The sequence below is a fragment of the Anabrus simplex genome, chromosome 1 (genome assembly GCF_040414725.1).
Source record: "Anabrus simplex isolate iqAnaSimp1 chromosome 1, ASM4041472v1, whole genome shotgun sequence".
Lineage (NCBI taxonomy): Eukaryota > Metazoa > Arthropoda > Insecta > Orthoptera > Tettigoniidae > Anabrus > Anabrus simplex.
The window spans coordinates 126,284,694-126,312,516 of NC_090265.1; the positions used below are offsets into that span (position 1 = coordinate 126,284,694).

General features: G+C 36.7%; 1 protein-coding gene across 2 annotated transcripts in view; it reads right to left on the reverse strand.

Annotated features, from left to right (window-relative positions):
* kri (krishah) overlaps window positions 1-27,823 on the reverse strand; it is a 96,485-nt gene that overhangs the window by 16,910 nt on the left and 51,752 nt on the right. For both annotated transcript variants that reach the window (XM_067156850.2, XM_067156842.2), the window contains exons 4-5: window positions 12,518-12,662; window positions 12,311-12,441 (exon numbers count right to left, since the gene is read on the reverse strand). In XM_067156850.2, coding sequence (XP_067012951.1) covers window positions 12,311-12,441; window positions 12,518-12,662 — 276 coding nt within the window. The remainder of the gene's footprint in view (window positions 1-12,310; window positions 12,442-12,517; window positions 12,663-27,823) is intronic.

Genomic DNA, 27,823 nt, shown 5'->3' on the forward strand with positions numbered 1-27,823 from the left:
CCACATCTAAAACACTTCTCACACGTGGTCTCTTTTTACTGGACAGCAACACGACCAGTGGTGAATAACTCTTTTCGGGCAATGTAAACACTTGAAATAGACACACCGGCGAAATCTTATGTTAGTTTTGCAATACAGTAAATCGAAGTCTTTGTAATACAGAAATCGTAATTCCAATTACATGATTTCGAATTAACAGCCATCTTGTAATTCAGAAATGCCAACCCTCACCAGTTTTCGCAGATTCTGCTTTTCCGCGTACTGCCTGCTAAGTGATATTGTGGCGTTCCTTAAAACGCTGAATACAAAAGAATTACGATTTCACTCTATTTTCAACTATGAAACACACTATAGACACACCGAAGTGAGTGAAAGTGCAAAAAGCTACCTCTGCACGTTCTGGAAGACGCGTTCTATCATGAAGCGGAGAAATTACGAATTTAAATTACTCTGTAAAATACAGTACTATTTAACAAAATGTGAAGTCAGTTTAGAATTAAAAGTCTGAATTGTTTCCGTTTAAATATGACATATGGGGACAGTTTCCTTCCATCTACGGTTGCACAAAGCATAACTGTACACTCAGCATCGAAAACTAGGTGAGCCAGGAGCGTGTTGGTAACCTTGACGCAAATAAAACCTGCACCCCAATTTCATGCCTCAAATTTTTTTTAAAATATGCGGTAATTATTCGCGTAAATACGGTAATATCAAAAGAATGGTTTGTAATTAAGAATAATGGGAAAATGTATATTAGGTGTGGAGATTGCAAAAAATTGTGTAAAAACATCAGAAAACAGAGGCTAAATCAACAGAGATGGTTGAAGTCGGTTGGAAATACCTGGAAGAGCTGTATCAGAAAGCTTGAAAACCCAGAGAGCAGTCAGGACATACAAGCTGCAGATCATTATACATCAATGTGAGAAACAAGAGAACAGTGCTAAACTTTGATATCAGTAGCTCAATGGTGAATAACGACCCGGACAGTAATTGAATTTCAAACAAGATTTCGTTGATTGGTAGACACTAGAAGATATTGCATAAAATGAATTTCATTATAAAGCCTGTATTGTCGTACGTATACTTAAAAGTTATGGTCAAATGTTCCACCAAAAAAGTTATGGTCAAATGTTCCACCTTTACAATGCTAAAAAATTTTTAAAATTATTTAAATCATTTATATATTTAAAAAATTTATGAAAACTAAAGTCAGTCAGTCCAGACATTCTATCTGGTCGATTTCCTTAATTTTTTAAAACTGGAAGGTATTCATGCACACATTTGTCATCAGGTACTATAAATCACTTAACTTCCGCCTTCCTCAAATTATATGATTCTTTCAATTTTTTGTCTCTTTGAAGCAATCATATCTTTGGCTTTAATTGAGGTACGGAGTTCATTTTGGCCTAAGAACACTCAGTGGATCAAGCTCTTTCATTTGCGTTCTTAACTGTTCAAATTGGTTGATTCTGAGGAAAGTTACGAGTGCACATTCAATTTGACGTCTCATTTCTTCAACATTTTTTTCTCATTGAAGCAATCATATCTTTTGTTTTAATTGAGGTACGCAGTTTGTTTTGATCTAAAAACACTCAGTGGATCAAGTGCTTTCTTTTGAGGTAATAACTGCTTAAATTGGTAGATTCTGAGAAAAGTTATGAGTACATTTGTCTCCATGAGAAGATCTTTGAAGGACTTTTTAACAGTTCGGCGCGTAGTATTGTTCCAAGGAACGTTTAATTCAATTTCTTTGAGTGATGTATTTTCAAGTGTTTTGTTGACATAATATTACATTCTATTACCACAGCAGATTATGTGCTTTATTTCATTAACTCAAAACTTTGCAAATACATCCGTGAGGATAGTAACGAACAACACCATACTTTGTACAATGCGGGCGGAGCCAGCGGAAAACTGCTAGTAACATTTAAAAAAATAACGGAACATGTTTCATCTATCTTGTAGACATCATCAGCTGAAAAGTTTAAAGGTTAAGCACAAAGGACAAGGACAAAAACACATTAAAAATAATTCGGACTGCCGAATGTGTCAGATAAAATGTTGAAGAATATGCTAGAATGATCTGAGCACACTTGAATACTGTTAAAAGTGAAAATTAAAATATTGAACACATGAGATGATTCAATAAAATTGGTAACAGAGTCCTCTTAACGTGATGATGCTGTGTTGACATACAGTTTGCCGATGCGTCGGTAGAAACTTGGTGATATGGAGCACAAAGTTTAGTTCCAGTAGAATGAAGACTATTAAACGTATGTTAAACATGAGTGAGGGTTCTAGAAAATGGTATTTAGTTCATCTTGCTGGCATGATGATGTTAACAATTCTTGATTTTGAAAAAAGCAGGCGGAATATCTGATCGTGATTTCATAAGTGGAATGTGTAGTGGAGTGCCCTAGAATGAGAATGATGGCTATTATTAGCATTAAAAGTAGGCAAGTTTTTGAAGCATCTTGTAACACAAGGGTTGACAAAATAGGAACTGTTGAGTAAAGCCTCGAAAATTATGTTCACAGTTTCTGAAATTTCATTTAAATTGTAAGCAGGATTGCATTTTTGGGCTATATTAATAAAGATGTTTTCTAAAACGTTCGGTAAATTGCCTTTGTTATAAAAATAAGACCCATAGTTAACTATAGGAACAGCCCAACTTACAAATTTATCCACAACTTTTTAAAAAAATACTACAAGTTTGAGAACCCCAGCTCTATTAGAAATTCTATAGAATTTTGTAATTTGACTAATAACCTAGTGTTACAACCACAATAAAAAAAATGTATTTTGACATAAAAAACATGTATTCTAATATAGCAGTCAAAAAACTTAAAAGATCATCAAGGACTATTTTTGAAAACATAGTAAATTAAGCACATAGGAAATAGAAAAGTTCTTAAATATTTTAGAATTTGTAACTTCTAACAACTATTTCACTTTCAATGGAAAAATCTACAAGCAGGACAGTCTTCCTATGGGCAGCCCCAGCTTCAGGAATTATTTATTTATTTATTTTATGCCTTTGTATATGGCGAAGTTAGGGCTCACGGCCTTCTCTTACACTTAACCACAACATACAGTACATAGTCACATAACTTGGAAAAATAACATTAACAGTCTCTAGGAACTACCTAAATTAATGGAGTAATATTATAACAGATTATAACACTAGCCAACATGATTTTGCGGTAAAATAGAAAATATGTAATTCTTGTGGAAATCGCTGCTCTGATTCTGAAAATGGTGCTATTTTTTTCCTATCACATCTAGTTTTGACGCAATTCGGTGTTTTAGTATCTGCACGAATTCGTAAGATGTAATGTTGAGAGATGTTCTCGCACAACTTTTTTTAGAATACAATTATGTGATTTGATTTGTTATTGTTTGCATTTTATTATAGGTTTATTGCTGTCTAAATTTTCATTTTGTAATTTGGGTTTCCTGGTAAATTCATAACAAACTCCCCCAGATACACAATAGACCGCGAGGTATGTAGGATTGAAGATAAGACAGTTGAGAGTTCGTCTTTCACCTTAGACTACTTGAATAAACAGACGTGTTAGAAGCCCCAGCCCTTATGCAATGTTTATGATGGACTGATAAAGCAGTTCCTTTCAAAGATAACAGTCCGAAAGTATTATACTCAAGAAGATGAACTTGTATTTTGTACGGATGTTTCAAATCTTCTACGTCGATTGGGAGAGAGAGTATGATCCTAGTAACTGGCGTGTTTTTATTGACTCTTAAAGGCTGTTTTGCTTCATAATACAAATGTTCTGGCATCCGTCCACTTGCACACTCCACAAAAATGTCTGAAACATACGAGACCTTAAAGTTGGTGCTTGAAAAAATTAAATATCATGAGCGTGGATGGCAAATTTGCAGTGATTTGATTGATTGGATTGTTGCTGGGACAACAAAAAGGCTATACAAAATTTCCCTGTTTCCTATGCAAATGGGATAGCAGGGCACAGTGGGATACAGTGAATTGGCCAGAAAGGAAACAACTACAACCAGGATCCAAAAATGTCTTGAATGTAAGTCTTATTGACTGTGAAAAAATTCTACTTCCACCCTTGCACATCAAATTAGGATTGATGAAACTGTATGTCAAGGCATTAGATAAAAGTAGCCTATGCTTCCAATATTTATTCACTAAATTTCCCTCATTATCAGATGCAAAAGTCAAAGAAGGCGTATTAGAACGACCACAGATTCGTAAACTGATAAAGGATAAAATTTTCACAGACACGATGACCAAAATTGAGAAAGAGGCATTGAATGCATTCAAAGATGTAGTGCCTAAATTCCTTGGCAACATTAAGGACCCTCAATACAAAGAAACTGTAAGGAAAATGTTGGTAAAATTTAAGGAACTCAGTTGTAATATGAGCCTTAAGCTGCATTTCTTAGCTTCACATTTGGATTATTTCCCTCCAAATTTAGGAGCTGTCAGTGAAGAACAAGGTGAAAGGTTTCACCAGGATCACAAAGACGCAGAACGACGCTATCAGGGACGTTGGGATGGGTATATGATGGCCGATTACTGTTGGTCGATTGCACGAGACGACCCTTCTAGAGATCATTCAAGAACTTCAAAAACCTGGAAATTCCACGGAAAACTGGAAAAGACGGAGGTGTAAATTTAACCTGCACATAATGTAAGTAACAAAACTATGTATGTTTAACCATGTAATTTTTATTCAAGGTACGGTTATATTAATTTAAAAGCAACTGTACAGCCGAAACTAAATAGGCTCTTTATACTTCAGTTTCACGAATTTCAATATACATTAGAAATATAAGACAAACCATCTACTTGCTTACAAAGCAGCATTTATGTGTATTCAATGCATGCAAAATATGATTACATTTTGCAAGCTGAAATTTACATTAATACATCAAATTTAATCAATACTAAGCTTGAACAACTTTACGTAAGAACAAAATAATATTTTGTAAAATTGCCACTAAACCAGACATGATACGCCAAAACTAATTTTTTTCTAGAATTCTGAGTTAAGAAATTCATAAAACTCACCTATTTTTGTTTTTACCGCACAAAAAAAAGTTTTTTTGCAGGCTAGTGTAATTGTTATTTTTAATGATTAATATTACCTAGCCTATCTACATCACCTAATAATAGCTCTCAGTCATACTTGCACTCATACACACTAACATTCATACAAGCTGATCACGTATAAAGAGGAAATCTTGACAAGACTGTTTAAATGAGATGACTGAAGTGCTATTATGTATACTGACAGGGAGTGTGTTCCATAGCCTTGCCCCAGACACTAGGAAAGAGTGGCTGTATACAGTTGAGTGATTAACTGCTATCATAAGGGTAGAAGTCGATTTGGCATTATGTCCATGGATAAATGAGAGGAAGTTAAAATGTGGGGATAGGTATTCAGGTGTAGATTCGTTCAGAAGTCGAAAAATTAGTGTCGCAGTATGTAAATTTCTTAGTTGATCGATTTTCAGCCAGGATAGCTTCTCATAATAATGGGAAATGTGTGTCCTAAAGTTCAAAGAAAATATAAATCATATGCAAGAGTTCATTGCCCTTTGAAATTCCATAGTTTGTTCTGCAGTTACATCAGTTAATACGACATCACAGTAATAAATTATTGGAAAAATGAGAGTTTGAGTAAGTTTTATTTTCATGCTGTATGGAAGAATGGATTGTTTCATTTTTATGGGGTGAAGAGATGCATATAGCCTACCTTTATGCAGACACTTGTTATATGGTCATTCCAGTTTAATGTGTCATTCATGACAATGCCTAGGTTTTTTACAGATTTCTGAAAAGGTATAGCTTCCCCACAGAGCCTGAGATTAGGCTGTTGTGTGATGTTTAGCATATTTAAAAGCCTAGATTGTCCTATTATGATTGCTTGCATTTTCTTTGGGTTAGGTAATTAATAGGCAGTTCTCTTTAGCACACGAGCTAATTGAATTTAAAGTAATTGCAGAAATTTATTTAGACCATTTGGAAAACACCAAAATTCATAATAAAATTAAAGGTATTGTGTTCTGGACGTGCTATGTTGATGATACGTTTGCCATAATAGATCACAACATCACCAACGGTGATATCGTCCTTGAACAGCTAAATGTGGTCAATCCATGGATCAAGTTTACTTCCGAGGTTGAAATCAATAATTCTTTAAACATTTTAGATATCACTATCAACAGCAGCTCCAACGAATTTTCTTATACTATCTTTAGAAAACCCACCCAAACCGTAAACACCATTCGTCAAGATTCGATGCATCCGGACTCTCAAAAAAGAGCAACTTTTTATAGCTTAATTCATAAGAGCTTTTTACGTCTCTTTATCTGACGCAAATCGTAAAAAAGAACTCAATACCATCTTCTTAAGGGTGAGAATAAATGGTTTTGGCAGGCATTTCATAGACAGGATAGTCAGCAACATTGTTAAAAAATCCACTTCAACTCTGCTCAGAGAAACAGAAAACGGATAACTATGCCACCTTCACTTACACCAATAAAAATATTTACAAAATCACCAATATTCTTAAAAAACATAATGTCAATATTGCCTTTAAAACAGTCAACAACAATACTAATTTATTTTATAACCAGCATAAAATAAATAACATCGGAAATAAATACAACAAATCAAGTGTATGTAAGTTAAACTGCAACCACGTTCCGTGGGCTACATTGGGCAAACTGGAAGAAGCTTTTTAATTAGATATAAAGAACATGACAACGCCGCCAAGCACAAAAAATATTTCGCCATGAGCACTCATATAACAGAGTCCAATCATTCCTTCACCTCCATAGAGCAGGACTTAAAAATTCTTTATTTTTTTATAACAAAGGCAATTTACTCAATGTTTTAGAAAACATCTTTATTAATACAGACCAAAAATGCAATCCTGCTTACAATTTAAATTAAATTTCAGAACCTGTGAACATAATTTTCAAGGCATTACTCAACAGTTCCTATTTTGTCAAGCCTCGTAACAAGCCTCCACGCAGTCGCTCCCCATCTATTGGTTCCAGCCTTCCCCTACTCTCCCCTCATACCAGCTTCCATCACATGCAGCCTCCACAGTTCACCTCCAGTCAACCATCTACACACGCTGAGCTAGCCTTTCTTGGGTAGGCGGAACGTAAGTAGACAGATGTGCCGCAAACAGATGTGCCGCATTTTATTTTCATTCATTCTTTTGTATTACAAGATGCTTCAAAAACTTGCCTACTTTTAATGCTAATCATAGCCATCATTCTCGTTCTAGGGCACTCCGCTGCACACTCCACTTATGAAATCATGACCAAATATTCCGCCTACTTTTTTTAATCAAGAATTGTTAACATCATCACGCCAACAAGATGAATTCAATACCATTTTACTGGAACCCTCACTCATGTTTAACATACATTTAACAATAGTCTTCATTCTACTGGAACTAAACTTTGTGTTCCATATCACCAAGTTTCTACCGATGCATCGGCAAACTGTACGTCAACACAGCATCAACACGTTACGAGGACTCTATTACCAATTTTACTGAATCATCTCATGTGTCAATATTTTAATTTTCACTTTTAACAGTATTCAAGTGTGCTCAGATCATTCTAGCATATTCTTCAACATTTTAACTGACGCATTCAGCAGTCCGAATTATTTTTAATGTGTTTTTGTTCTTGTCCTTTGTGCTTAATCTTTAAACTTTTCGGCTGATGATGTCTACAAGATAGATGAACATATTCCATTATTTTTTAAATGTTATTTAAATAATTAAATTTAAAAAATTAGTATTGTAAAGGTGGAACATTTGACCATACCTTTTAAGTAGGCTAGAAGTTATGTCAAGGAAAGCGTGTCTACCAGTTAACTTTTAGTGATGCTACCACAATGAGGAGAGAGCCTATATAAACTTATGTTAGCAAGTAACAGCGTTCATTAATGCAAAGACTCATTTTGCTGCAGGCTTCTTTAATGTACAGTTTTCATTAACAGAGTTTTATTTCTCTTATGTGAAGTGTCTCTTTAACAGTGACTCATTTACTCAATGATTCAGCGATATTCTGACATGCATTATGCTGTTGGAATTCTCGTTATGATTCTGATTGTGTTGCGCTACTTCAAGAGTGAGACTTTAATCCTTCTATTTTTGATAATGTAACTATTGAGTCTACTTTGACTTGCCACATGTATTCCAAAACTGTTTTGAGGTGAAGGTATTCACACACTGTGGTTAACTGAAGCTGTGGGAAGTACTGCCCAGTGAAGGATAAATTCGGTTAGCAGACGTCTGGTAGCTGAGAGGAGGCAATGGATAAACTCCAATAGGCCTAAATACTGGTGGTGAGCTACCGGATCCTGGTCACAAGACAGAAGAATAAATGTGACAATTTGAGGTCAGGGGCCACACTAAGTGAACTGGTGTGATGATATATAGAGGCAGGTAGACGGTGATACCTAGTCCTCACAAACTATAGAGTGAAAATATATTTATATGTGATGTAAAGTGCAATAGGAATGAAATGTGGTATGTACTGTAAATATTTCAATTATGAAGAAGTGATTTTTGTGTGTATAATGTTTGTACATCTTATGTGATGGTAACTTTCCGAAAAAATTGATGGGAGTCGTCAGGGATAAGTGTGGTAATATATGTCAAATATGGGATTTGTAAATATCTATAGGTCTTCTTCGGTATTAAATTTGTAACTAAAATAACAGTATTCCCTTGTGGCATGCTACCTAGATGTATTTCAGGGGGAGAAAACAAGTGTCAGGTAAGATAAAGAAGCAAATTTGGATTCTCATCAGTAAATGGTCATCACCTTCAGAGAAAGGGTTCATTCACATTTTACCCATTTAATAATTAATTTCTGTAATTACGTTATAGTGGTGCCCAATCACAATTTTATGTTTTGTTTTGTTCCACTATGTTTATTTTATAGTAAAGGGAAAGATAATTTTATGTGCGGCTTAGCAAAAATCGTATACTGTACATTTTTGAGTCATTATAGTTGTAAAGTTCAACATCTTAATGGGGCAATGTTTATGAAAACCCATTTGAAAGTCACTGCATATTTCAGTATAACATAGATTAATCCAAATCAGTTATGTTAAAGACATCACTTTTAACTGTAAGTGCCCCATTTTTTCTCTCTTTTACATAGCAGATCATAAATTAATTTAATTCTTTTGTAAGCTTATCAGTTTAGGCAATCTCCACTTATGAGGAAAGTGGAATAAACAATTTATTCCAAAATACTCTTCAATGTGATATGTTCATCAACAAAGCACCAAGGTGGTACAGCTCTTCACACCCACTCCTAATGGAAATGAGCTGCCTGTACCATTTTAACCACATACCAGCTCTCGTGCTATTCTTAAACCTCTGGCAGTACCGGGAATCGAACCCGGACCCTCAAGGACGGCAGCTAATAGTGCTAACTGGTACACTATGAGGCGGACAGCAGAAATTAAAACACCTATTAATCATATCATGGTAGCTAGAAGAGAGACGGTAGGTGTCACGCGCAGCTGGCCAGGAGCATGTGACGGCAGCGGACCGTGGACCGTCTGCCAGGTGCTGTAACTTACTACAAACCAGTGTGTGGAGCGCCCGGGTTATCTCCCTTATCACAAATACATTTACGTTGTAATATAATCTTTTCACACGAAAACCAGTAAGATAATGCCTAAAACTATTATTTTTATTATTTTGCTTGTGTGCTTTCGTAAATATTGCAGACCTACTTCAAAACCCAGAATAGTTTAAAAATCATTTTTAGATGCTTCAATACACTGGAAATGTTAGTATTTACTGTTCCCAATTATTTGAAAGAATTTAACGTAAGTACCCTATACACGTACAGATTCAATAAACCAAAGCTTCACAATCAAGAAATGATATTAACCGAAAAAGTCTAAATAAAATACACAAGATTAAATACTGCATGCTGTTATTTTTCCTGAAAATATTAAGTACTGTACTAACATTATTGCTTTTTTATTACTACCAAAAATTATTATTATTATTATTATTATTATTATTATTATTATTATTATTATTATTATTATTATTATTGAGTATCCAGTACAATGTGGAGTCTTATTTCACGAAAGTATATTAAGGCTGTAGTTTATAATCACAAAATATTTCAAAGCAAAAGATTAAGAGTTCAATTTCTTAAAGATGATGATGATAATAATAATAATAATAATAATAATAATAATAATAATAATAAATCTACATAACAAAAATAACATTACTACTAATTTAGGCTTACCTTTCAGGACTTAATTTTGTTCATTTTCTTTGATTTTTTCCGTGCAGCGTCAGCATGCACATCTGTAGTTCAGCTTTCATTCACTGACCTCTTGAGTGCTCTCTTTTTATTCAGATTCTAATAAATGAAAGAGTTCTCACAAAACACGTAACAGCGAAGTCATCGACTTCACTATCCTTAGGTCTGATGATATTTATCAGTTCCTTCATCACTCTTGGGCACTTCCTTAGACCATTTCCGTGGAACCTTTGAAAAATCTTTTTCTAGTTCGCAAACAGTGTCAAACCACTGGGGAGATGGATTCATTAGGCCTTCTCTATACAAAGCCGAGATCCAGTCAGAGTTCCTGTCCAACTCGTTGGCAGAATGGTCAGCATACTGGCCTTCGGTTCAGAGGGTCCCAGGTTCGATTCCCGGCCGGGTCGGGGATTTTAACCCTCATTGGTTAATTTCAATGGCCCGGGGGTTGGGTGTTTGTGCTGTCCCCAACATCACTGCAACTCACACACCTCACATAACACTATACTCCACCACAATAACGCGCAGTTACCTACACATGGCAGATGCCGCCCACCCTCATCGGAGGGTCTGCCTTACAAGGGCTGCATTCGGCTAGAAATAGCCACACAAAATTATTAGTCAGAGTTCCTAATATTAATGCATTTTCCAGTTTTTCCTCTGTAGATGAAGCTAGTGGTGATTCCTTTTTTTCGGAACTCGGTATGCAATATACCCTGCTAACATTTTCAATAAGTCCTTATTTTCATTATGTAAGCAATCTTTGAGATTGTGCTGATCAGTAAAGTGATCTATTAATGAGTCAACTATACAATTAAAGTCTTCAAGCTCTGAATCATAAGTTGGTTTCGACTGATTCTATGGTTTCACAATTAAGTATTTATTTATTTTCCACCTAGTCGATACAATGATTGCTTAAGGCAATTTTTAATGGTCAAAAGTGGTACATGTTTCGTATATTATCAACATCTTCAGCCACATAACACTGTTTAGATGAAAAATATATAAAATTGACAAAGTAATGCTTTAGAGGAAGTGACCTTAAAATTAACATAAGATTGATTGTTTTAATCTTGTCAATCTTATGTTAATTTTAAGGTCACTTCCTCTAAAGCATTACTTTGTCAATTTTATATATTTTTCATCTAAACAGTGTTATGTGGCTGAAGATGTTGATAATATACGAAACATGTACCACTTTTGACCATTAAAAATTGCCTTAAGCAATCATTGTATCGACTAGGTGGAAAATAAATAAATACTTAATTGTGAATCTATTGAAGTGCGATACGGACCATGAAGCTGATTTTATGTAATGATTCTATGGTGTCATTAGTAATAGCACAGTCTACTCGGTCCAGGACATCTACAGTTAATGTTTCACACTCTTCCCTGTTGCAGTTTGCAGTTTCAATTATGCCATATGCACGTTTGCTCAGTAATAGGGACTTTATTCTCTGGGTAACTGTTGTGGGCAGGGGGTGGTCATATAAAATATACGATATAGCATTAGCCACAGTGCCAGAGAGAAGTTCAGCAGCTTTTCTTAAGTTTTGATGTTCTCTACCAGTTACTAGTAAATGTTGTTCGGTTATTTTATGAGTGAATTTTAAGTCCCCAATTTTCTGGTACTGTACTAAGTCCACAAATATGTCTTGCTTGAGTGCTTGAGTGAAATCACTGACACCAAAGATATCATAGGCTGATATTAGTGCGCCAAACAATGCGAAGTGTAATGGGAGGGACGGGCCAGTGATGTCAAGGCCACGGCAGTCCACTGCGCATCCGTCTTGTGACACCTACCGTCTCTCTTCTAGCTACCGTGAATCATTAACATATGTCAAACTATTATAAGTGTTCAAATACTTAAATGTAAGTCAAATAAGAGGTAAAAGTAACAATTTACTATTGTACAAGGAAATGTTACAATATACATTCTGATTCTTTAACCTACATATTTAAGGATTTTTGTTTTCTTATATATACCTACCTGTGGATAAGCTGATATAACAGAGCTGGCAGCAAAGGGTGTGCAAAATAAGTTGGAGACTATTATGTTCTCCTCCAGCACATTATGCTCTTTGAGGACAGCTACAGCTTTGATTACTGTGTTGCCAGTACCTGTAAGAAATGTAACATAACATATTCGTCAGGATGTAAGAAATGTGAGAGAAATTTCTTTATCACAATAACTTACTCATAATAGGGTACATAAGTAGAACTTTTCTGTCAGCAATATCTTCAGGAAAGCGAGCATAAACTACTCTAGCTTCATGAGTATCAACATCTGATTCAACTAGAATCTTGCCTATGCGAATTGAACGGCAACAATCACGGAGACCCTGTAACATAATATAGGCATTTGCACTTTTTAACATCATTACTTAATATACTATCAAGTTCTTTTTTCTGAGTTGAACCATGTTGTTGTTTTATGTACCTTATGTACAGGTTGTCGACGTCTTGATGATGCAGTTTCGATACATTCGCAACCTGTACATAAGGTACATGAAACAACATGGTCCAAGCTGGGAAAAGAACTAAATAGTAATTCAATAGACCGTGCAAGCTTCACACCTATTTCATATAATTTATTTAGTGAACTCCTAAAGAAGAGCTGAATGACAATGCTGAGTTTTACAAATAGAATCATCCTTCATCAATCATACATCCACCAGTAGGATGCAGATCAAAGGTTTCCTGGTGGATTTAATGTTTTAAGGGGCAAACCAATTGTATCATCAGATTCATGCATGTAACACAAATGGTTCCTGGGCAAAACTATTTAGCTACAACTCTTATGGTGTTTCATCAAAAAGAAGATTGGAGTTGAAACGGTAACATTATCTTGGTATTATAACCATCATTAAAAACTATTTTTGAAGGATGTAAGATGATTAGGAAACTCATTATTGCACTTTAGTCAAATTATTCACAGAATAAATACAGATACACAATTGAATGTTTTCCTAGGTTTTAAAATTTGCTGCTAGCTTTTCTAAGACCATGATGAATAGAGAGAAACTGTACAGACTGAGGTTCTGTATCTTCCAGTCATTACATGATGCTAGTATCACAGCCAGGCAATAACTCTGTGACAGCTGATTGTAAATACTAGTCACAAGTGAGATGTAAAGTTGTCAGTTACAGTGTTTTGATCAGCAATAACTGCATTAAAATGTTCTTGTTTCCTTGCTGAAGGTGTCCGTCACAATTTATCCACTTATAAACTCATGACCGAGTTTCCTTATCAAATACGAACAATAAAACAAAATAAAACCATTCACTGTTCTCAGTCAAAGCAACTTTACTTCACTTATTTGATGGTATACTGTTATGTTACTGTAATATTTTATTTGCTAGTAGCTTTCAGCAACATTTAAACAAAATTCAAGAACATATAGGCCCACTTGTACTAATGAACTGAAGCTACCAGGAAGCAAAATTTAGTTCAATAACCTGCAAGTGTCAGGCCTAAGTATATGCAATCTATCTGCAGGAAATATCAGTACTTTATTACTCATAATCATAATCATCATCATCATCATCATCATCATCATCATCATCATCATCATCATCATCATCAATGTCCCACTCCAGTCGCCCGGGTGTGGTTAACAAGCCTCCTCCACTCCTTTCTGTCCTTCCACTTTTCCTGCTCCCTCTTCTCTGACTTTAATATATTGAATTCTATCTCTTCTTGTCTTTTTAACCGTTGTTCTTAAAAATTTTATTTCTACTGCTTGGATCTTACTATCTTGTCTCTTATTATCTACCAGCGTTTCTAGTCCGTATGTTACAATTGGTATGTACTTTATTACTACAGACTACTAAAAAAACCTACTACACAAGAAAAAGGTACACAAAATTAGGCCTAAATAAAGCAAAATAGTTCTTACATTGATTTAAGAAGCAATAAAATAAATACCTGTTTCTTGATCTGGATAGGGGATACATCATCGTATCATTAAGCACATACCAGGTGTATTCATAAGTGTTTACCAGTTTTTGTGGTAAAGAAAACATGTAATTATCAAGGGAAATTAATTTTGTGTTTATTCAAAATATTAGCCATCGGCTTCTACACACTTCGCCCATCTTTCAGATAAGTTATGAATACGATGACAGAAAAACTGCTTGTCTTTTGCGGCAAACCATTCATCAAGTCATTTTCCAACTTCCTCGAAATTGCTGAAGTGCTGCTCTGTGAGCAAGTGCTCCAGTGATGCAAAGAGGTGATAGATGGAGCCAGGTTAGGGGAGTATGGCGAGTGTGGAAGGATGTCCCATCCAAGCAATTTGAAAGTGTCTTTCACTGGTTTTGCTGTGTGAGACGGCGCATTATTGTGTAACAAAATCACTTTGCCATGTCTTCTGCCCCATTCCGGTCGTCTTTCAATCAATGCATGATTTAAATTTATCCTTTATTGGTAAGGGGTCATTGTCATCCAGTAACACCTACAATTGTTCGTCTTTGCACTTTTATAGTCTACCAGAGTGCACACCGTCTTTCACATCGAAATCACCACGTTTAAATTGTTGAAAACATATCTCACATGTTCTAAACGATGGAGCATGTTTATCATATGTTTCTACCAGTAAAAGATGACTTTCCATAGCCTTTTTATGATTAGATAAGAAAAGCAATGCATGCTGCAAATGTTCTTTTTCAGGCAAAAACGTTAACATGATCACTGAACGATACAACACAGATGCTAGTGTTTGGCGGACTCAACTTGTGTGTGTTGGTAATTTTACTTATTTTTACTTATTCAAGATTAATGTCTAGACAAACAAACTGACGAATGTGTCAAATTCATATACTGCATACTGTTCGCTGTCGCCACCTCTTAGTGAAACCAGAAAAGACTTATGCATACACCTGGTAAAATGTGTTAAGTACATGTATGCATAATAATTGATACATTTTTCCTAAAGTAAGTGACTTATTCCCAATATTACCATAAAAAGCAGTTAACTGTAAAACTTGGACAGCTTTCAAATTGCTCTACAGGATTTACTGGTTAAATTTCCTTCCTGAGTTCTTTGGTTTGAAAGAAAACGAGTCTTGTGAAATATAAGTTTTGGAATTATGTCCAGCACACACTCACTGCTGCAGCCTAAGGTCAAAGAAGTATTAAAATTTACATATGATAATGACATTTACAATAAGATACAAAAGTTGAAAACTAGAAAAGCGGCCGGAATTGATCAGATTTCTGGGGATATACTAAAGACAATGGGTTGGGATATAGTACCATATCTGAAGTACTTATTTGATTATTGTTTGGTCTGAGGAGCTATACCAGATGAATGGAGAGTTGCTATAGTAAGCCCTGTGTATAAAGAAAGGGTGATAGACATAAAGCTGAAAATTACAGGCCAGTAAGTTTGACGTGCATTGTATGTAAGCTTTGGGAAGGCATTCTTTCTGATTATATTAGACATGTTTGTGAAATTAATAACTGGTCCGATAGAAGGCAGTTCGGTTTTAGGAAAGGTTATTCCACTGAAGCTCAACTTGTAGGATTCCAGCAAGATATAGCAGATATCTTGGATTCTGGAGGTCAAATGGACTGTATCGCGATTGATCTGTCTAAAGCATTTGATAGAGTGGATCATGGAAGACTACTGGCAAAAATGAGTGCAATTGGACTAGACAAAAGAGTGACTGAATGGGTTGCTATATTTCTAGAAAATAGATCTCAGAGAATTAGAGTAGGTGAAGCTTTATCTGACCCTGTTATAATTAAGAGGGGAATTCCTCAAGGCAGTATTATCAGACCTTTATGTTTTCTTATATGTATAAATGATATGAGTAAAGGAGTGGAATCGGAGGCAAGGCTTTTTGCGGATGATGTTATTCTCTATAGAGAGATAAATAAGTTAGAAGATTGTGAGCAACTGCAACGTGACCTCGAAAATGTTGTGAGATGGACAGCAGGCAATGGTATGTTGATAAACGGGGTTAAAAGTCAGGTTGTGAGCTTCACAAAGAGGAAAAGTCCTCTCAGTTTTAATTACTGCGTTGATGGGGTGAAAGTTCCTTTTGGAGATCATTGTAAGTATCTAGGTGTTAGTATAAGGAAAGATCTTCATTGGGGTAATCACATAAATGGGATTGTAAATAAAGGGTACAGATCTCTGCACATGGTTATGAGGGTGTTTAGGGGTTGTAGTAAGGATGTAAAGGAGAGGGCATGTAAGTCTTTGGTAAGACCCCAACTAGAGTATGGTTCCAGTGTATGGGACCCTCACCAGGATTACCTGATTCAAGAACTGGAAAAAATTCAAAGAAAAGCAGCTCGATTTGTTCTGGGTGATTTCCGACAAAAGAGTAGCGTTACAAAAATGTTGCAAAGTTTGGGTTGGGAAGAATGGAGAGAAAGAAGACGAGCTGCTCGACTAAGTGGTATGTTATAGATGTTGATTCCCATATTGGTGTTATGTTCCGAGATGTCAGCGGAGAGATGGCGTGGAATGACATTAGAAGACAAATAAGTTTGAGTGGCGTTTATAAAAGTAGGAAAGATCACAATATGAAGATAAAGTTGGAATTCAAGAGGACAAACTGGGGCAAATATTCATTTATAGGAAGGGGAGTTAGGGATTGGAATAACTTACCAAGGGAGATGTTCAATAAATTTCCAATTTCTTTGAAATCATTTAGGAAAAGGCTAGGAAAACAACAGATAGGGAATCTGCTACCTGGGCGACTGCCCTAAATGCAGATCAGTATTTATTGATTGATTGAATCCACATGACACTAATTACGGGATGGAGCTATTGTTGTTTAAAGGTGGGGATAGCTTATAAATACTTAAGAAATATATTCTTGTCTTTTGATTACATTAATAGTATCAGTTCCACCTTTTCAATACAAAATTTTGCAATGTGTTTACATTACAAGTTAATTTAATTTGGTACTAGTTTCAACCTAAGGTCAAGGTCAAGGTCATCATCAGCCACAACACAAATTATACAATATATCAAATAGTCGAGCCTCTGTGGCTCAGGCGGCAGCGCGTCGGCCTCTCACCTCTGGGTTCCGTGGTTCAAATCCAAGTCACTCCATGTGAGATTTATAGTGGACAAAGTGGAGGCGGGACAAGTTTTTCTCTGGATACTCCGGTTTTCCCTGTTATCTTTCATTCCAGCAACACTCTCCAATATCATTTCAATTCATTAATCATTCACTAATCATTGCCCCAGAGGAGTGCAACAGGCTTCGGCAGCCGGCACAATTCCCATCCTCACCGCTAGAAGGGGGCTTCATTCATTCCATTCCTGACCCGGTAAAATGACTGGAAACAGGCTGTGGATTTTCATTTCATCACATAGTCCAAAAACAATGTACAATACAATGACATTAAAATGAACATGTGGGAGATAAAATAGACAGATTTTTTAACATTGTAGTATACCATTACAAAGTTAACTGAAAATAAAGGGTGGTCACAATGATATTAAACAATTAAATTGTGCAGACGATACATTAAAATAAGGCAACTGAATGCCGCTAAGGAATGGTTTCTAGTTATTTGATCTCGATGCTGAAGATTCTTAAAAATGTGTTGCATTCCATCACAAAGTTCTAATAGTCAGATGACGCAGTGTGGTAGCGATGACATTTTGGATTAAGTTGTGCACATAATATGATTAATGTTTAAACAAGGTGCATCGATGCCGTTAAAAGACTTCCAGTTGGTGTTCTTAACGTTGAGGGCAAATGTTGCGCATGAAGGTCCGATTACTTCTAAGAAGCAGGTGGTAAAGATTCGCAGTTCAATGTGGAACGAGAAGTTTGACCTTGAACAAGTTGAACAAATTAAGCCAGAGATGCACATTTCAAGGAAATATTGAGTAAGCTCATAAAAGTACATTAATGCCCTTCTGTTTTGATGTTATAAACTTCACACTTTCACTTCACAGACCTCAGACGATTTCGGGGACCTCTGTTCACATCTTCAAAAGCGTGTATTGCCACCTCTTGCTCCAATGACAACATTCAACCTTTCAGACATGCTCCTGATTAGTGCGGTAATGTCCTGTTGAGGAATCATCTCCCATTCTTCCAGGAGGGCATTCCGTAGGTCCTGTAGGGTCTCTGGATAGTGCTGACGGGCTCTTCTCTCCAACTGCTCCCAAATGCGCTCAATAGAATTCAAATCAGGGCTTTGAGCCGGCCAAGCCATAGCACAAATTCCTGTTTCATCCAAGAACTCTTGCACAATTCTTGCAAAATGTGGGCGTGTATTGTCATGCATTAGTGTAAAATCATCACCAATAAATGGAGCGAAAGACACATCATGCTCCAGAAGGATTTCCTCCACATACCAATGTGCAGTAAGGCTACCATTCTTCACGAAGACCTAATCTGTCCTTGCAGCTGTATTGATTCCTGCCCACACCATCACAGAACCACCCTGTGAAGGTGTCCTGAATGAGAATGTGCAAGGAGAATACCTTTCTCCTGGCCTTCTCCAGACTCTCTCTCTTCTGTCAGGTGATAGGAGGCCAAATCGCGACTCAATGGTGAACAACACTTGATCCCATTGTTGCACTCTCCAGCCAAGATGTTCCCTTGCGAAACGTAGTCGAGCTATGCGATGCTCTCTGGTGAGTTCCGGACCTGTAGCAGGTCTTTTGGACTTAAGATTGGCTTCTTCCAGTCTTCTTTGAACGGTTTTCTCACTAACCTTAACCCCTCAAACTTGGTGAAGTCGATACCGTGCTTCAACGGTGGTGGTATGATATTGCAGAGAACTTGAAGTTGTAAGAAGCGGTCATCTCTCTCTGATGTTGCTCTTCTCAGGCCTGATCCTGGCCTCCTTGCAAAGCCTCCAGTTTCCCTGTACCTTTGTATGGTTTTGGAAATCATGGATGTGTAGTCCTCTCTTTTTTTTTTTTTGCCAGTGGCTTTACATCGCACCAACACAGATAGGTCTCATGACGATGATTGGATAGGAAAGGCCTAGGAATTGGAGGGAAGCAGCTGTGGCTTTAATTAAGGTACAGCCTCAGCATTTGCCTGGTGTGAAAAAGGGAAACCATGGAAAACCATCTTCAGGGCTGCCGACAGTGGGATTCGAACCTACTATCTCCCAGATGCAAGCTCACAGTCGCACGCCCCTAACTGCACGGCCAACTCACCCGCTAGTGTAGTCCACAACACTTCTGCAACGTAATGCATGCTGCGACCATCTTCTAACGAAGCAACAGCTTTCACGGTTTGTTCAGGGCTTAATGTCATGTTTGCTCCAGAAAGCTGATTAAGACAATCACAGAAAGATCCTACAAACACATGTGATTGAAAGGGGAACAATTAGAGGTACAATAATAAACGCTAAAAGAGCGGGAGAACTTTACTGGTTCACATCCAGCAATGTGTTCTCCAGGTTGTGCGGGAAAAAGCAATTGAGGCTAGTGCAATAAACAATCAACACTTCATTGTTTGCTCGCAAAGCAACGCCCATAACACACCCAGTCTTAAAAAATTGGTTGAAGTGCTTCACTTTGCTTAAATAGATAATTACATAATAATTACACATTATTTATTGGGTGTAACGTTTTTTTGTGCTGCTCAGTGTATAATAATTTTAATGCAAGTTGTTCTATGCAGAAAGGGGTTCAGTCCAAATATTTTTTACTCTTAAACAGAGGAACGGGGATGCAATAAACACAATCGCTACCCTCATACAGCAGGATAACACTGATTGACATCATCTACCTGAAATGGTTTACTTAAAGAATCATCAGACAAAGATATACAGTTTTTTGTTATTTGCCAAAATTTTAACTTTCATGAAAGAAGCCCCTTTTGCATATACCATTTCAAATAAGGATCATTTCATTGTACATATCTGAGGAGACAAGCAGATGAGCATTTTCTTATTTGGCCAGCATGTCTTTCTGAAAAATAAGGGATAGCTGCCTCATTCAGTATAAAGCTTAGATCGTTCATAAATTAGCCAGTTCTTTTGCTGAAGAAAGGGAATGGCAGACAATGATAAAGCAAATTATTTCATTTAAATAGTAATAACTTAACCAAAAAACAAAATTCCAGTAATATATAGAAAGACAGAAACATGAATAGGACATATAATAGAATAAACACAATGACAGGTCAGTGTGGGAAAAGGGACCAACAGAAAGAAAAGACAAAGATAAATAAAAAACATAAAATACCAAGGACAATTTCCGCATCTTCATGCAGGTGAATTCTCTCCACAGCAAATCCAGTTCTTCTACATCAATTTCAACTTAGCCCTTTAAGAGCTTGTTTCTGCTTCCCAGTTTCATCAGAAAGGTGGACATGAACACTCATTTTCAGTTTTTGTGGCAAGTATAAGAAGAATAAAAAATGAAGCTGAATAAACACAAGAAAGAGGAAGAGATAAGAAGTTGATGAATACAGATGGTAAAAGACTGCAAACACAGAAAGAGAAAACAAGTCCAGCAAGTCAATATCAGTAATGAAAAAGAACAAACAACTGATATATAGCAAAATCAGGAACACAGAATAGAATACAAAAGAAAAATACAAACATGAAAATCCCAAAGGTCAAAGATGAGACCAATAGCCATTATTTTAATGAAAGTCAAGGATATCACCAAGAAAGCATTCCTCTATCAACATGCAACCATGACTAACCACCTTGTTTCAATTAGTACAACTAAAGAAGTTAGCCAGTCAAATCAAACCCACACGCAGTTCAGAAAACAAGACGTTCAATTGTGCATTTTCTACTTGTGAACTTTCACAGTTGAAGTAATATAAAACAATCTACTGTACGTAAACTCCAAAATGAAAAGCTGCAGAACTGTGGTAGAAATTAAAAAGCTAGATTGCCTCCTTCTGCAGCGTACAACAATCAGGATGGTTTACTCCATTATTTTAGATATTGAGCCAGGGACGTGCCCAAACATACGGTATTCTACATACGAAATGCAGTGATCAGACCAACTGCCTGGCTTAACAAGCAAAAAGTTGATTTAATATGCTTAATGTAAAATGGACAGTTGATGTCATACTACCTGGAACAAACGAAGGCTTGATATGAAAAATGGTAATTCATTTTTTTTAAATATTCTAATATCTTGTGATATAGATGTTGATTCCCATAGGGAATCTGAAATATTTGTCCCGAATGAGTAAATTTATAATACCAATATAAATGGTCCGTTATTGGACATTATAAATTTTCTAGCTAACCAACCACCCTGTTTCAATTAGTACAACTACGCCTCCACGGTATGCACTAGCCAGCGTCTTGGTAGGTGTGCTAGGTACCAACTGATGAGCCCAACCTAGCACACGAGGGCGAAACGCTGGCAACCAGGAATGAGTTCACTGGAAAATTTATAATGTCCAACAACGGACCATTTATATTGGTATTCTAATATCTTACCTTCTGTCCAATCAATGATTCTGAGAGCATATGAACCCCAAATCCCATACCTTCACGGGTGGATTCAAAATATGACATCTGATTTAAATATGTACACATGATTTGCTGTTGTAAGATACAGACACCTAAACTAAAAACCATACAAATCACAATGAAACAGATAACATTCAGACAAATGATCCTTAATACTGCTTCACTGTGGGAGGTAACATATGTACTGGTGACTTACATGCCAACAACATCCTGCTGAGAGTCAATTCTTATTAAAGAAATTTATTGAATAAAAGGTTTGAAATTAGATTCCAATTACAGTTGGTCATGTACATTTTCCCCTCAAAAACATTAATAGTAAAAAAAGTAAAGCACCTGTAGACATGATAGGGGCTTTTGGCCGTGTAAACGAAACAAAGTGAAACTCTTTACATTTCACAGAAAACTTTGCTCTGCGTCCTCAGAAGAAAATCTTGACTATTCACAAAGAAGTCTTCAACAATAATGAGGGTTTGAATTTAAGAATGCTTTACTGTTGCAGCCCCGGCCCCACAGAGTAGGGGTAGCATGCTTGCCGCTTACCCGTAGGTCCCAGGTTCGATTCCCGGCTAGGTCAGGGATTTTTACCTGCATCTCAGGGCTGGTTCGAGGTGCACTCAGCCTACGTGATTACAATTGAGCAGCTATCTGACGGTGAGATGGCGACCCCGGTATTGAGAGCCAAGAATAACGGCCGAGAGGATCCGTCGTGTTGACCTTCGGGCTGAGTAGCGATCGCTTGGTAGGCCATGGCTAGAGGCATGATTTTTTTGCATTAATTTTTGAACGATTTCGCGAGAAGGATACTAATTTTCGCATTATTTTGTGAAATAGATATAGCCGTATCGCTTTAATGAAATTCTAAAATTAATCATTAAAGGTTTCATTACTATCACTGATCGTTGATTGTGGAGGTTTAATTAATAGACTATACATGCCTGGTACATACTTTTGAAACCATTTCCGGACTGCAGGGTCGTCTACCTTCCTCAGCGGGATGTTGGCTTTGAGTAGTATCGCTGTTGTTTCGTGAATAAATTCTATTTTTTCACTCTTAGCTTTCTTTTGCATATCTAATGAGAGTTCTATTGTTGCCCGCCGTTTCACTGTTGGAGTGCCAAATTTACGTTCTGAATGTTCAGTATTTTTAAAACAATGTTTTGAGACAGTATCCTTTTTCTCCCGTTCGATACGAACATAACAAAATTTACACATTAAAATAATGCTTTCCGAAACGTATAAACCTTCACTCGCAAACTGTTTAGCTCTGCTGTGTACTGTAACACTTGTCGAACGACACATCTTCGCTACTGTCTGTGATCACTTTCTTCATTTTACCTGACCACGAAGACAAAATACACCAGTCAAGTGTGCTGCTTGTAGACGTCATTAGGGATTCCAGGATTGCACAATGCTGTGAGGAGACAGGCTGGGGTGGGATTACCAACCACCACAAGAACAACATTCCAAACATTTCGTTTGGAAAGAAGCCTGGAGCCAACCCCTTTTCTTTGATGCCATGTCTTAAAGAGATTTTTCAGAACATTAATGATAACATATTTCTTTCCTGTTGATCAATCTTTGTTCGCTCTTCCTTTTCTTTTCATACATAATCTTGGAACAAAATGTCAAGTTCGTTATTCACTAAAGATTTTGCTGTAATATCATGCTTATCGCAAAATAATTGAATTTTGCTTTAAAATGGCCTTATCGCTTTAATTTGCAAACATAATATCCATATTTTCTTAACCAGAAACATATGATTCATAAAGATATCGGAAAATCGCTTCAAAATATTTGTTGTCGTGTTTATTGTTAATGCGAAAAAACCATGCCTCTAGCCATGGGGTTTGGTTTCACTGTTGGAGCTGTAGTGATATGCTCGTTCATCACCAGGTGGCTCGTTGCATACTGGGACAGTGCTCCAAGCGGGAGCTGATGACAACCTTAAGCTCCTATTAGGATGTTCTATCACATATGTGCATGGGAAGTATCAGAGGGGACATCAGATGAATCGGGGACAAATGTGGTAGAAGAAATAAATAGAAACTAATAAAATAACATAATATAAAATAAAATGCAACAAAAGACACCAGGGGCCTATTCCACGAACGAACTTTGCAACTTTACACTTTGCACTTTTCAGTTCAGATTTTGTTCCAACATCACTTTTCAGATTTAGCTTGCAAAGTGAAAAGTGAAACGTGAAAAGTTAGGAATATTTTCACTTTTCAAGCCTGTTATATTCCTCAATTGGTACAGAAATGCAAAGTGCAAAGAAATAAAGTGAAAAGTTTTCATAAATCTTGCAAAGAGATGATTCCCTTTTCATCTGTTAATTAACAAGTAGGTACCGTACACTAGTTTCTCGGCATAGAATTTGGTTTAGTGATATAAACACGTTATGACGAGAGCTTTTGTTAGCATCAAGTGAGGACAGTGGTGAAAATCCAATAAGAGAAGTTACAAAGACAGGATTCATTTTCATAACCTCACTTCGACGGACTTTCGCGAGTGATATCGTATTACCCCAACACAGGCTGACTATATTCTTGAAATGATAGGTCATTTATTGAAACATGCAACAAAAAGAAGTAAATTCCTTTCCGAAAAAGAACAAATTCTTATATGCTTACATTGGTTAGTAAATGGTGCCCAGCTGCACGGTGTAGCACCAATGCATGGGACATCAAAATCAATTATTTGCAGAACTGTTACCAAAGTTGTAGATATTACTGTATAATAAAGGTAATATTTCCTAATAGTACGTTGGCCTGATAATCCACATAATATAGCGACAGGATTTCTAATGAAGGGTGAATTTCCTTCTGTGTGTGGATGTGTTGACGGTACTCTCGTTAACATTGATGTGTGTCATCATTTGAGAGGTTATTTTTAAAGTTGCCAAAAAGGATGTCACGTTTCTCCTTGACAACTTCCATCACAGCCAGCTTCTTGTAATAACCTTTCTTTCCCATGATAAAATACCTTAACGATACCACAGTTATACCGTCAAGTTCGCAGAGAAAAATAAAGCATTAAAAATCATAGAGTATTAGGCCTATACAGTTTGCCCATGGAATAAACTCGATCGGATCACTCATTCGCAAAGACTTTTCACTTTGCGAAAAAATCAAAAAGTACAACCTAGATCATGGTGGAACAGAAAGACTTTGCAAGAATTGAAAAGTGAAAAGTGCAAAGTTGAAAAGTTGAAAAGTTCGTTCGTGGAACAGGCCTCAGGATAGAATAGAACAGAGCTGAAGAATGGAAAGAAAGTACAGTATGTGGAGAAAACCAGACGATGATAATGATGTGAGACAGTGTGAGAGGGGGGAAGGGCATAACCAGTGTACACACGTTATGAACGTATGACGTTAACACATAACCACAATCATCAGTAGCGGCAATTGGGGGGGGGGGAAGGCACAAACATTTATAGAAAACAAAAAGTACCCAGGTTTAAGGGCAATAGTAATTTGGGGGGGGGGGGGGGCATATCAGTTGAAAGAAATAGCTACAAAATGGTAAGATTTTTTTAATGCTGCCTGAGCGAATTTTGATAGAGATGTAAAGGTTGAGTCTACCAAATTTAGTGTGGTAATAATAGTACTATACAATAAAACTTTCACCAAAGGGACAATAATTACACACGTATTACGATTAAATATAAGCACAGGGAGATTATACAATTACAAAGTCATTTGGTATTTGACTACACACTAACAACGTAACTGTCACTAGATAGAACTACACAGACACATTTATTGAGTGAGACTGCGAGACTGACAAATGAGCGCTGCAATACGGTAAATTATACCTGTGTCCATGACCTTGGCAAAAAAATATATCCCTGCTATCCTTCCTTACAGCACATGCTACATGCTACTGTGCTGTATGAATTGGTTAGCCGCAATGAACGACATTTTGTGCGTGTTTCCATTAAGTGTTTTTCTTAATAATTAAATAAATTAAAGGAAGAAATTAGCTGAAAAACAATAGGGATTATAAAAATTACTTTTTTTTATAATTTCTAGTTTGATGATGTCTCATAACTCATATGTTCTTCAGTTTCTCGAAACTTAAAAAAAGCCATGTGGCTAAAATGGAATTTTTTTTTCTCTCCACAAAATCTGCCCCCACCTCCACCCCCCAATCATCGCTAATGACTATCATCACCAGTTGGTTCATTCCAAGCTACTTTCACGTGTGTACACCGGTTATGCCCTTTGCCCCTTTCACACTGTCTCACATCATCATCTGGTTTTCTCCATATACTTCCTTTCCATTCTTCAGCTATTCTATCCTGGCATCTTTCACTGCATTTTATTTTATTTAGTTTCTATTTATTTCTTCTACCACATTTGCCTGATACTTCTCACATGCACACACGGTGTGACAGATCATCTTAACTGGAGCTTAATATTGTCGTCGGCTCCTGCTTGGAGCACTGTGGCAGCATACAGCAAGTCACCTAGGGACAAACGAGTGTACCACTGCAGCTCCAACGGTAAAGTATCCTTAAATTCAAACCCTCATTATTGTAGAAGACTCCCTCGTGAACAGTTTAGATTTTCTTCTGAAGACGCGGAACAAAGTTCTCTGTGAAACGTAAAGAATTTCACCCTGTTTTCTTGACACGGCATAAACCCCAAAGCCCATATCATGTCTTCAAGTACGGGCCATGAAAGCATCAATGTTAACAGTAAAGTACCCATTTAGTTCTTCTTGTAAATCTTCACTTCATTCAACGATTTTGAAATCTTATGTATCCTGAAGCCTACTCCTAAATTAATAGATTCTAAATCAAGACGTCAGTTGAAATAGGTACTTACTGTATGTTCAGCAACTTTCCAATTATAGGTTGACAGATAGACACCACACCCACAAACCCTACAGATGATCATTATTACAATTAGAGTGGAAAACATCCTAAAGATTTTACTAGAATAATCAGTGAATAAATATATAACCTTAATAATGTTACGGTATTCATTTTTAAATCTCCCACTTTTTCTTTTAGAATCTAACTGCAACATTTACAGGTTGCCATGATGACAAAGAGTATCGCAAATACACGACAACTGAATTATATTGAAGAAAATACCGTACAATCCCGAATACCACCCGCACTTTCCCCTCCAAAATATTGGTTCTAAATCTTGGGTGTGGGTCGTATTCAAGCTGTTCATTCTCTTAAATATTTACTATGTTTACATGGAGCATTGAAATAGAGTTGAATACGGTTACTGTACTCAATATACCACATGTAAATGGGCATTCAGGTCTTACTGTGTTTTAGTTGCATTCTAGAAAACAATATCGATTTTTTCTCAATATGGTTACAGTGGCATGTAAACGCAAAATGTAAGGTAATGAAATATTGTAAATCAAAGAATATGGGTAAATATGTGGTAAATATGAAAGCCGCTTCTGCGGATGCTCGATCGTCATTTGTTTCACAAGTGTTGCTGGCATGCTGGGTGCACGAATAGTTGATCTCACAGGATATCGTACATTGCAAGAGTCAAGACTGTTGGTTACCGAAGTCTACCTTGCTCAAATCTGAGTTCCGTATCTGTCCCGTGCAAGTGCTGTCTCGATAGTAAGCAACAGATTCAAAACGGCGCCTGCGGTCATTTACTGTGCGTGAGAAACTTAAAGTTGTAAGCGAAACTGAAATATTATGGAAATTGTGATGTTGGCAGAAAGTATGATATTGATGAATCGTGTATTTGTGATTGGCGGAAGAAGAAGGACAAACTTCTAAAAAGTAACGGCGATCGCAGAGCGTTCCACGGGCGGAGCGCAGTGTTTTCGGAAATTGAAGAATGACTCCACAAATTTGTGATAAGAAAAACATGAGTTAGGATATGATGTTTCTAGTGAAATGTGTTAATTGAAAGGACTAGAGATCTCAAAAGAACTCAAAACACAGGGTTTTACTGCAAAGCGTGGTTGGATCCGAAACTTTTATCGGAGAAAGGGATTGTGCATTCGGAGACATACGTCTATTTCACAACGTCTCCCTGGAGCGTGTGAAGAAAAATGAACTGCCTTTCA